The sequence below is a fragment of the Choloepus didactylus genome, chromosome 4 (assembly GCF_015220235.1).
Source record: "Choloepus didactylus isolate mChoDid1 chromosome 4, mChoDid1.pri, whole genome shotgun sequence".
NCBI classification, from domain to species: domain Eukaryota; kingdom Metazoa; phylum Chordata; class Mammalia; order Pilosa; family Megalonychidae; genus Choloepus; species Choloepus didactylus.
This window is the reverse complement of record NC_051310.1, coordinates 18,670,717-18,683,450: the sequence shown is the minus strand read 5'-3', so window position 1 is coordinate 18,683,450 and position 12,734 is coordinate 18,670,717. Positions and strand designations below refer to the sequence as shown.

Sequence of the window (12,734 nt, the reverse complement as noted above, 5' to 3'; positions counted from 1 at the left end):
CTAGGCTGCAGTTCCTCAAAAATGTCACTCTTAGTTGCTCTTGGGGTGTTTGTCTTCTCTTAGCTTCTCTGGAGCAAGAGTCTGCTTTCAACGGCCGTCTCCAAAATGTCTCTGTAAGCTTCAGCTCCTCTTTCAGCTTCCATGCATTCTTCCAAGTGTCCCTCTTGGCTGTAGCTCCTCTTCAAACATTCACTCTCAGTCGCACTGAGTTCTCTCTGTCCATCACTCATTTATATGGCTCCTGTGACTCAACTGAGACCCACCCTGAATGGCTGGAGCAACACCTCTGTGGAAATTATCCAATCAGAGTCATCACCCACGGCTGGGTGGGGCACATCTCCAAAGAAACACTCGAAGAAATCTAATCAACACTGATAACGTCTGCCCACACAAGATTACATCAAAGATAATGGCGTTTGGGGGACACAATATATTCAAACTGGCACAGCACTCATAAGGCATCCTGTTCTCTTTCTTTAAATGAGAGCAAAAATTTAAAGACACTCTGTCAGTAATCTGAGTGCAGCTCTTTCTTGGATTTTACAATTTCCCTCTGGGTTTTGTACTAAAATGTTTTTTAAAGTTTCACATTAAGGGACTGTTCTTTAGATACCTGGAAAATCCACCTAGCCCTTTTTCCTCTAACTAGTAACAACCATAAGTATCTGTTTCGTGTATTTTCCTCTTGTGGGAGCAAGAAAGTGGAAATTTGTGATTTAGAAAATAAAATAGTGTTTTGCTTCAGTACATGTTCTTTTTATGCAAGTTTTAGTAGTTTGACTTACGACATGGCCATAATTTCAAACTTACAACAGTTGTAGAAATAATACAAAATCTATACAGACAGCTCCAACATACTCCACACTCAGATATCCGTATCTACCAACTTAACGTTTGCTGTGAATTCCATCCATCCATCCACCTATCTATGTTCTAAATATTTGAGAGTAGGTGGTATACATCATGCTCCTTGAACACTTGATAGTGTCACGTTTCCTCAGAACAAGGATATTCACTTATGTAACCACCCTTAAGTATGGTTATCAAGTTCAAGAAATCTAATATTGCTATAAAGATTGCAGCCTATATTCCATTTTTTTAATGTGTCCTAATAATGTCCTTTTGGGCATTTCTTCCTCTGTTATTAGATCCAGTCCAGGATCACGTATTGCATTTAATTGTCATTGTCTCTATAGTCATGCTTTTTTTTTTTTAATTGTGGAGACATATACAACCTAAACTTTCCCATCACCCCAAATAGACACACTACACCCTTTATGCATTAACTCCCCATTCTCCTATACCTGGTAACCAGTAGTCTAATTTCTGTCTATGAATTTGCATATTCTAGCTATTTCTAATTTATGTCTATGAATTTGCGTATTCTATACCTTTTGTGTCTGACTTACTTCACTCTTCATGTCTTCAGGGTTCATCCACATAGTAGCAGGTGTCAGAAGGCATAATTATCTCTTTAGTTGAGTCCTCATAGAAATACTTCTAGATAATGTATTTACAGACGTGATCATTTGCCACGTCTAAGGACTCTGTTAAGCTTTCTGACAACTAACTTATCTTTGGTATCGTGTGCTTCTGTACTTTGATGTGGGATAAATTCGTATTCCAAATTAACATTAAGAATTTAAGCATTGTCAGGATTACTCTCAAAACTTCTTAAATTGGCCTTAACCCCCAGCCTGCCTTGGAAGCTTCAGGGTCAAGAATTAACACTTTTGTTTCTTTTTGGATTTTGCCTCTAACCCCTTTTTCTAGCTTGCTAAGAACAAAGTCTAGATTGAAAGACAGAGGAGGGGAAGAGAAGGTGACCAGGATTTTTGCTCTTACTTTATTTGCGAAATTTCTATAGCAAATTCTGGTACTGTGTCTATGAGATCTTAGTTACGTGGCCAAGCATCTGACAAGTGTTAGAGATGCTTTATGTTATACAGAAGCTCCTCTGACAGGGAATATGAGAGCAACATAGTTTGGCAATGGCTTCATGGATGGGAAATAATACTTCTGTCTTTCATTTTCAGACGAAGTATAATGTCTCAGGAGGGCAATTATGGGAGGTGGACAATATCCAGTAGTGATGAAAGCGAGGATGAAAAGCCAAAACTGGACGAGCCGTCCACCTCTTCTCTCCCCCACGCCGGGCAAGCAGCAGCACATGAGCCCTGGTACACCTGTTCTGATGCTCGGAAAGCCGCCCACAGGAGGAAACTGTCACCTGTGAAATTCAGCAACACAGATTCGGTTCCAGAAATTTCACCTCCCAAAAGGCAGAAAAGTGGCTCCCAGGAAGACCTAGGTTGGTGTCTCTCCAGCAGTGACGAGGAGCAGCAGAAGCAGGCTGAGAAGGTGGAGGTCAAAGAGGAGAAAGTCATTTTGCCCAAAGACTGTGCTGTACAAAAAACTGAGAATCCCGTCAGCCACAGGCTCAAGGAGGAGGTAGACGAGTACGAAACATCAGGGGAAGGCCAGGACATTTGGGACATGCTGGACAAAGGGAACCCCTTCCAATTCTATCTCACTCGGGTCTCAGGGATCAAGCCAAAGTACAACTCTGGAGCCCTCCACATCAAGGGTAAGAGGATGTGGGGATGTCAAGGAGCTGTCAAACTGTATTCGACAGTGTCCTTCTTGGTAGAACAAGGAGGGCAACCTAGAATGACCTCCAAGGACCCTTCTTTTTGGTCTTAAGTTCTTGCAGAAGAAAGAACAAAAACCATTTCTTCAAGCAAATGTGTTAATTTGACAGAGAACTGTTTTCTTAGGTCAAGAAACAAGAGGGTGTTTCTCATAGCCCAGTAAGCCAACCCCTCCCCCCGCCCTTGTAACGGTTAGTGGATGTTTAGAATAGTTTCACTTTGAAGTTAAAGATTAAACCTGATCAATGACACTTTATTAATTAATATTTGACAGCCCTGTTGCTTTGTGGTCCCTGGACCAACAGTACTAGCATCACCTGGAACTTGTTAGAAATGCAGATTCCTGTGCTCCACTCCAGGCCCCCTGAATCTGAAGTTCTGAGAGGGACACCCTACAGTCTGTTTTAACACACCCTGTAGGAAATTCTAATGCAGGCTCATGTTTGAGAACCACTGGCTCTAAAGCATGGTTTAGGTTTCTGGTGAGGAAGCCAAAGGAGTACCAGAGTGCAAGTAGCTGATTCAGTTCTAAATTAAAAGATGAGAGGCTTTGTTTATTCCCCAGGGAGTGTCTGTAGGGTTAACAACAGGAGCTCTAGAATCAGACATATGATTTGACTCCTGGCCTTGCCACTTACTGGCAGTATGGATGGTTAACAAATGACCTAACATTCTCTGAGTTTCAGTTTATTCGTCTTTAAAGTTGGAAGGCAGAAAAATGGGGAAAACATATTCGCAGTGACCAGCACAAATGCACACAATAAACATTGATACCCTTATTTCAGATTAACCTTTTTGTCTAGCCCGTATTCAAGAATAGCTTATGCTCCCTGTTGATAACTATTTTAATTATATATTGAATATATAATTACACATTCTGTATGATGTTTAAATGTTGGTGCATTTAATTTTCCATACTGTAGAGAGTTCTGTTCTACAGGTTATTTTTTCTTACTGGGAGTCTCTTGTCTAGGTGCTTTAAAAATATATAAGCCGTATTTCTCTTTCTTTGTTTGAGAGAGTTTGACATAGGAAATAATTAGGGAACTATGAAAGGTTTTGCTGCATATATTAAAATAATAAAGACTGGCTGTAAGCCCCAAGGGTATTGAGGAAGGGGAGGTAACATTAACTAAGGGCTTAGAAGGTGCCAGTTATGGAGGGGCACTTTTACCCCTTTTACCTTGTTTAGTCCTCATGACAGCCCCATAAGTAGATATTACAGGTATCCTCCTTGGAAAGATAACAGATCTGCAGTTTAGAAAAATTAAATAACCTGCCCAAGGTCACGGTGCTGGTAAATGGTAGAGCTGGGATTTGAATCCAGGCATTTTGCCATCAATGTCTATGCCCCTAACTGCTGTGATATACTGCTCTGACATCTGCCATAATCGTAGATTGTTTCAGGGGATATCTCATGGAAGAGAAGGGCCTCCCAATGGCCCTTGAAAGATGGGCAAACTTTAGAAAGAGAGCAAGAGGAGGAGCTAGAAGGGGCAGCTTGGAGGAACAGCATGAAGGAGTGCATTGCAGTTTATCTCTTGATGATGTGACTTGCCCATTAACGTAAGTGCTTCCTTAAGAGTATTTGTTAGTTTGTTTTTAAACCTTTGTACCTGGCATCTAGCTTGATGTCTGGACAACAGGAGGCATTTAATAAATATTTGTCAAATAAATGAATAAGCCCACTTTTAATCCTCAGAGGTGTTTAGTATTAAGAGCAGAGGTGCTGGAGTCAGGCAGCCTGGGTTCAAATCCTAGCTCTGCCACTTGCTGGCCATGTGGCCGGGGCGGCCTCCTAAGGAGATTCTCCTCACCAATAAAACAGGAATAACAGAACCTACCTCGGAAAATGGTTGTGAGGAGTCAGTTAATACATAAGAAGTGCCCAGAATGGTGCCTGGAACCTCCTGGGTCCCATACAAGTGGCAGCCATTATGACCAAGGACGCGATGATGGTGAAGTATGTCCTCTCACGGGTGTAGGAAGTGAGCCTTCCATCCAGCTGAAATAAAGCGCGACTGGGTGTAAGGTGGGACCTCCGAACACTAGCAATGTGAGTTTGGAATTGTGGGTGCCTCTGCCCTTCCATTCACAGGATGTCAGCACACTTCCCGTGGCTTTAGAGGAGACCGAGCTTGCTAGGCCAGGGCTGGGGAAGTTCCCTGAAGAGGGACTTGAGTGGGTCCTTCAAGGAGGTGAAAACTCAGAGATCTGGAAAGAAGGACACGTATCATGATCATCCTTGTTGATAGTTTCTAAAAATGACCAGTCATCCATTTCCAAAATTGTAGGTTTTAATTTTACATTGTATTTTGTAAGATAATGTATAATAAACATAAAATAGCATAGGGAAAAATTTTCTAGAATTTTAGTAAACATTTAAGTCTAGCTTTGTAGTAACTTTTCAGTTCACCAGTTTCTCTAAACCAAAGTTTGATTGCCAGTGACTAATAAGTTAATTGTGAGTATTATTACCAGGGGATTTTTATCTGAGTGTAAATGAGATTTATATGTTTTGTCTTCTCAGATATTTTATCTCCGCTGTTTGGGACACTTGTTTCTTCAGCTCAGGTGAGTTTACAGTTAAATTGCTTTTTCTTTGTGTGGAAGTTGACAAATAATTAAACAGCTCCAGAAGGAAATAGGAGAGATAGAGACCTTTGTCTCAGTTTGTGCAGGGTCCCCAAGATGGCTTATCCATGTTGGCTGGCACAAAGCACCAAAGATGTGGGATCCATGGCTAATGGCACAGAACACATATGCACCTGTCAGTGGAGCTCTTGACTCTAGCTTGGCCAGAAGTCAGTTTGGAAACTCCAGCCTGAGAGACTTCCTTGTGGGATACTGATAACCTCATCATACTCCAGGACAAATCCCAGGAGGAATGGGTGGAGTGGTGAAGGCCAAGTCATGTTTGATTTGATTTAGAAAAAGAAAAAAAAATTTCCTGTTTCCTGTGCTTACCAAAAAAATATATGAGGAGGTTTGATTGCTCCTACCTGACAGAGCCAGTCCCTTCATGTTAATAAAGCACTTAATTGCTCCAGGCTCTCAAATAGTCAGGAAAAAGGGCCACGTTCCCTGAACAAGGCAAAGCTTTCCTGGGACCTTCATGTTTGGCTTCACCTCGGGACCCCTGGTCTCCAGCTGGAATGCAGGGGAGTTTGCTGTTGTGTTCCAAGCCAGCTTGAGTTTTTATGTCCAGGAGAAAGGCTGAGAATCACCCTGCTGTGGGGAGGGGCCAGTGCAGGAGTTCTTCTGGTCAAGATGTGATTTTTTACAAACCTGGTGAATATTTGTTCTGGTTGGCTAATGCCATTATGCAAAATGCCAGAAACTGATTGGCTTTTATAAAGGGGGGTTATTTGGTTACACGTTTACAGTCCTAAGGCCATACAAGTGTCCAAACTAAGGCATCAACAAGAGGATACCTTCACTGATGAAAGGCCGATGGTGTCCGGAACATCTCTGTCAGCTGGGAAGGTACATGGCTGGCGTCTGCTAGTCCTTTGCCCCTGGGTTGCATTTCAAAATGGCTTCTCCAAAACGTCTCTGGGCTTGTCTCTTTTAGCTTCTCCAGAGCAAACTCTGGGTTATCATCTCCAACTGTCTGCATGCATCTGCTTTCAGTGGCTGTCTCCAAAATGTCTCTCTCAGCTGCTCTCAGGGCGTTTTGTCCTCTCTTAGCTCCTGTGCATCTTTAGCTTAGCATCTCCAAACATCCTTCTGTCCACAACTCTGAGCATCTCTAAGCATCACCAAATGTCTCTCTAGAAGTCTCTCTCAGCTGCTCTGTGTAAGCTCCCTTTAAAGGACTCCAGTAAACTAATCAAGACCTACCCTAAATGGGCAAGGTCAATTCTCCATGGAAATATTCAATCAAGAGGTCACACTCTAATCAAAAAAATTAATAGTTCTGCCCCCACAAGATTGCATTAAAGAAAATGGCTTCTTGGGGAACATAGTATATCCAAACCGGCACGGTGTTCATCCCAGGTGCCTGTTTACAAAGCTAGCTTATAAGTTAGGCTGAAAGGAAATGTTTTTCTAAAAGTCCTGGCATGTTTGTCTCAGGTATCTGTCTTTTTATAACCACTGAGGAGAAGGGGGATAAATTTATAAACCCCCTTTATTTAAGTTATTCAGAGATCTGTTAGAAATCATGTAGTAACAAATGCTTTGCAAATACAAAGCATGCAGAGATCATTTCTTTAGAACCTGTTTTCTCAAGCAGGTCTGCTCCATTTACTCAGGTAGCTTTAACAGTGTATTCCCTTCAAGACATATGTTATGAGTATAACAGCATAACTGTCTACGTTTCTAAATAATATGGGTAGTACATCATCAATCTAGAGTTTCTTTCAATTTAATAACCAAAAAGTTCTCCGTATGGATTATAAGGTGGCTTAGTTACTTTTCTTTTTTCCCCTGTCTAGTTTAACTACTGCTTTGATGTGGACTGGCTCATAAAACAGTATCCGCGAGAGTTCAGGTGAGTTCCACGGAATGATAGATGATATCATAAACTGTAATAGGGCTTTAAAATACAAGATTTGCACTTCTCAAGCAAATGCCATCTATCTTTTTTAAATATTTCTTTTGAAACCAATGAAATCATGTAAAGTTATATTGGGAAAACAGCGATTTTTTTAAAGTGTATTCTAATGACTCATATGTATCCTTTCTACACATTTTAGCATTTTCCTCTGTACTCTGCCCAAATGAAGATAAGGATGAATTCCAATTCTAATATGAAGAAAAAGATTATTTTGGACTTATAAGTGTGCCAAACTGTGGCCAGCTTGCCAGGCTTCATGAGCAGATCATTGCTGCTCTTTTTTTTTTTTCTTTTTTTTCTTTTGAGGATCTCTTTGTTTTTCAAAGTATCCTTTAGTTTAGGAGTTAATAAATGGGGATCATAGGACCTTCCCTTATCCACGTTATAGAGGTAATGAATTTTCAGTTCTGTCTTCGACAGTATCAGCCTTGCGTTAGGCGATACAGACCAAATAAAGGTAGCGTTGCACAATGACTTGACACCCATCGTTGTTGGTTTTTTTTTCCCCATCATTGTTTATAACACATTTACATAGTAAAATCCCATAATAGCAAGTAGAATGGAAGAATGCATATGCAGTAAAATGATTGTCAGAGTCCTTGAAATCCTTGGTGCACTTAGGGCATCAGATTATGGAAGTTCTTCATCATCAACACTAGATTATTTCTGTTGAAATTTCCCAAGCAGCTTTGGCATTCAAGGGCTTATATTTGACCTGTAACCCACAGGATTAGTTTTAGCTGCATGTGACAGAAAACCTAAAATAACAGCAGCTAAACGAGAGAGATTAATATCTCCAAGCTAGGAATGCCAGATGGTCTGGATTGAGGCTCCCTGGTCGTCAGGGACTTAGCCACCACCACCACCCCCCTCCTTTCTGTCCTTCTGACCCACCATCCGGGTGTGTGACTTCAGTCTTCAGAGTCACCTTGTGGTCCAAGAGGGCAGACAGAGCTCCAGATAACGGATCTGCATTCTCGGTAGAAGGAAGGAGGGAGAGGGAGGACAGAAGGGCCCATGTCCCGGTGGTGCCCACTCTTAGCAGCCTTCCTGGAAGCCCCAGGTAATACCTGCTTACATTTCAACGAGCAGTGCTCAATCTCATGACTGTAACTCATCCTGAAAGAGCTGGAAATCTAGTATTTTCACCAAGTACATAAAATCGTGGTTTTGTTAGGAAGGAAGCATGGGGAACGGATATCGGGAGACAGCAGTCTCTACCACAGGCTCTTTCTGGGGATAAACATCTCTGGGAATTGCATTGGTGCCTTTTGCTTTTGCTTCTCAGAGTTGATGGCCCGTTGGTCTCAAAGGCCTTGAAATCAAATTATCACCCCTTCCAAGTGTTTGCAAAATATAAAGACTACAACTTCTTTAGTATCCTTTGGCCCCACAGTAACTAGTCAAACGACTGAAAAGTCTCCCCCCAGTTATTGCCTAATGCTTCTTGGGAAAACTGTCAACAACATCATAATGAGGAATGACCTAAGTGGCAAGTTTAGGTAAACCCAGGATTTATTTACAGAACACTTCAGATTGTGAGGGTTTGCATCCCCTTCTCTTGTTGTTTAAATGCTACCTTTTTAATGCTCGTGTGTAGAACCAGTAAATTTGAAGGAATTAACAAGGACTTCACCTCTATTAGTAACGTTCTATCTTTTATTTTTAGAAAAACCTGATGATTTGATGATCTTTCTTGTTTCTTGGTAAAAGATATGTGAGCATTTCTAAAATTATTCTCTGTACTTTGTCTCCAGTTGTAAAAATTTTTTCTAAATAGGAAAAAATTAGGAGCGCTTGTTTCTTAGTTTTATTTTACTTAATGTGTTAGAATAAAGCTATTGGGAATTAGGTAGTTAGGAATTAGTACTGGAAATGCATTTTCTATAATGCTGCTGATTAATTGAATGTTGTCCCTTCATGTATGGTAGAGAATCATTCTGCAATGTGATTTGTAAATGTGCAAGTGGCCTGCAAGTTGTTTAATCTAGCTTGATTGCATGTTGGAGAAAAATCCAATTTTTATTTGTTGGGGGAGCTTGCAAAGGTTTGTTGATTTCTAAGGATTATCTCACTTGGATCATCTAGAGAAGTTCTTGGTTCCCTTAAAAGCCTTTTAAATCTCCTGCTGAAGCGTGTTTTTATGGTATCCTTTTGGAATTCAAAATTAAGCATTTCAGTGTACCTTGGGCACTATTTCATTGAAATCTAACTGCCTGCTAGTGGGCCCTGAGGGCCCAGCACAGGACCCAGCACTCAGGAGGAGTCAGTGAATGTCGGGCCAGTGATTGAATAAATCCTTTGCTTTGTCCAAAAGAAGGGAAAGGAAAGAACATTAGAGTCTACAGCAGTACTTGCATAATGATTTAATGTATCCGTGGATGAAAGAAAATAATCACTCAAGGGCTTTCGTGAGTGATAACAACCCCTTCTGTGTTGCTGCATAGCTTCAGGATTGGGTCATGTGGGCCCCATTATAAAGTTAACTTGTTAATGAGCCTTAAGTGAGCTCTACTCCACACCAGCACCTGTACTTAGTCACCACATACTCAGAAACACATTTTGGGTGGTAGGTTAGCATTCCTTAACTAGACTGGGATCTAATTTCATAAAAGATGATTTTAAATACTTCTAATCTCTGTGCAGGAATAGACCAATTCTGCTTGTACATGGCGATAAATGGGAAGCTAAAGCTCAGTTGCAAGCCCAGGCAAAGCCTTATGAGAACGTTTCCCTCTGCCAGGTAAGCTTCTGATTGCCCTTTGAGATCGGGCTTAGACTCAGAGTTGGGAGGAAATTTAGATATTTAGCCCACACTCCCACCTGGGGCGGGAATCCTCCCTCCAGCATCTCCAGCAGATATTTGGCTAGCCTGCCCCATTTGTGGCAGGCCCTTGTGGGTAGGAAGATTTTTCTTTATATTGACCTGAAATCTCCCTCTTTTTAGCTTCCAAACATTGGCCCTGATTTTCCCCGGTAGAACCACATAGAATAAGTCTACTCCTGGCACCTGTCAGTGATTCATATATTAGAAGTCATCTTTCCTACCCCAGTCAGTTTCTCTCTTTTGGATTTAAGCAATCTCTTTCTTCAGTTGTACTTGAGGTAGCTTGGATTCTGGATCTTTCCCTAGTCTGCCCATTCTCTGGTTGCATCTCGTTTGTCACTGCACTTCTCAAAACCTGAGTTTCAGTACTGAACAGGTCCTCTAGATGCAGTTTGGTGGCTGTGGAGGTATTTCTTCGTATACATGTCCTGTGAGTGCAACTTAAAACTTACCTTTTACCATGACACATTATGCAGCTTCTGTTAACTGCCATTAGGCCTTTAACCTCAGTCCCTGATTGTTTTTCACATTCATTGCATCTAAGGTCTGCTGGAGAGACCTGTAGAGTAAAAACAAACCTGATGAGAAACTGGCTGTGTGAGTCATATGCTGCCCATGATCCAAGCCTAATAAGGGGACATTAGATAGTCTCATAGCAAATGTATCGGCTTGGCTTGCTGGAATGAAAGCAAGGCAGAAAAGGAGGCCCAAAAAATCCATTGGCCATTTCTTTCTTTGTATCCATAATTTCATCCTAACACTCCCCATATGTGAGAAATGAGTTTGGATTTTCATTATGATCTGTTGTTTTAGATTCCATGTCTGAAAGGATCTTTAGGGATGGCATTTTGGGTAAGAATCAAGCGAAATTGGGAGAAAAGTAAGGAATTCCAAAGAATTTTGTATATTTATGATTTCCTTCCTATGGAAACAGTTACAAAGTGGCTAATGTAATGTTCACCTTTTCCTATTGCTTTTAGGAGGTGTGATCAGTCCATTCATAGCAGCTGTGGAAAGATATTTTTATAGCCCGTTTCTTTCCTTGCCATTAACGTAGCGAAATTGGCTGAAGATTTCTGTTCTTGGAGTGTAGAGTCAAGAGTGAATTGCATAGAACCCAGATTCTTTTTCATTTCCCCACCCATACAAGATATAAGAACTTCACTCATATTTTGTCACTCTTGTATATGTTAGCTCTTAAAAAACGTTTAATTTTTTAAAAATTAAAACAGTGATAGCTGAATATAATCAGCCTTAAACATACCTCACAACATTCCTCCTGTGAATTAACCTGCCGCATTTCATATGGTTGGGGAAGACTTTTTAAACATTCCTTTCCTTCATACTACAAGCTTATGACTCACCTTTTGCACTTATATGCCTTCCCTTAGCAGTTGCCTGAAATTCATTGTGTCACTTCTGTTTCCAGAAACAGAGAAGGCTAAACTTCAGTGGAATAGGTCCCATCGGGAAACAAACTGGGCATACACTTTTATGCATGAACTCTGAAAACCTGTGACTACATGGATGGAAATAGAATGTGTTTTTTGAATACTAACCACCGGCACTGAAAGGTTTAGGAGAGGCAGTGGTGTGCCTGATGGCGCGCTCCAGGCCAGCCACTAGAGGGCGCAACAAGACGCTGTCTTCCAAACCTCCCTTGAAATGCTGCCCAGATGCCCCCCATCTTGTCTGCGATGCAGAATTGTGGCCCCATCCCAGCCTGTTGAAATAACTTTTGTACTTTGCTTGTAAGATGAATTCTTGACTTTCTTTAGCTACTTAGTTTCATTTGAATAGGAGAAACTCCCTTCTCCATAGCTTTTATCTATTAAGCCAAGACGTGTCAAAGAATCCGTGGATGCTGACACCACTTTGTACACATGGGGACTGAAATTGAGGCCACGTGGCAGTCCACGCACAGGAGGGTCAGACTGCTTGGGTTCAGTCCTGCTAACAGCGCCTTCCTGGGCTGGTCACAACCTTTTTAAGCCTGATTCTTCATCTTTGAAACAGATCACTAATACTGCTCTTCATAGGATGGCTATTGCAAAAGATTGGGGGCATCAGTCCATAAAAGCACCCATTAAATATTACTTGCTGCAGTTGTCATCACTATTTTCATGCTTAGACTTGCCCCAAAGCATACAACTCAGAGCAAAACTAAAATCAAAACCCAGGTCTCTTGACCATTGCCCTGTCTCAGCTAAGTGTCAGTTCACAAGGTGACAGTCTTAATTCTAATTTTGTAATTTTAAACACATGAAATGCAGTTCCCTCTTGTCTCTCTTCTGTGAATAGATCGCACAAATACACACTGATCTGTGAGCAGTCCCCAAAACTGAGTTTAAGGGTACATGGAACTGGACCACTGCCTGTGAGCAGCCCCGAGGCAGGGCTGCTCAATTCCAGGGGAGAAAGGGGTTGTGGCGGCAGCAGTTGCTATCATTTGCAGAGTGCTTCCCCCATGCAGGCTCCCTTTCCTGAGCACTTCATTTACTTTTTCCCCTTTACTCTTAACAAACTCTCTGAACCCCACCGTAGTACCCTCATTTTAAAGGGGAGAAAGCTGAGGCATTGAGAGGTTAAGTATTTTCCAGTCATACAAAGTTGTGAACGCAGAATTTGAAGTCATATACATTTGACTCCAAACACTGTGTTCCTAACTGCTAAGCTGTTTTGACATTTCTGTTTA

General features: G+C 41.4%; 1 protein-coding gene across 3 annotated transcripts in view; it reads left to right on the top strand.

Moving 5' to 3' along the window:
• Positions 1 to 12,734, top strand: part of TDP1 (tyrosyl-DNA phosphodiesterase 1) — a 104,139-nt gene that overhangs the window by 5,466 nt on the left and 85,939 nt on the right. For all 3 annotated transcript variants that reach the window (XM_037832086.1, XM_037832085.1, XM_037832084.1), the window contains exons 2-5: positions 2,037 to 2,587; positions 5,182 to 5,225; positions 7,091 to 7,146; positions 9,859 to 9,955. In XM_037832086.1, the coding sequence (XP_037688014.1) occupies positions 2,047 to 2,587; positions 5,182 to 5,225; positions 7,091 to 7,146; positions 9,859 to 9,955 (738 nt within the window). In that variant the 5' untranslated portion in view covers positions 2,037 to 2,046. The remainder of the gene's footprint in view (positions 1 to 2,036; positions 2,588 to 5,181; positions 5,226 to 7,090; positions 7,147 to 9,858; positions 9,956 to 12,734) is intronic.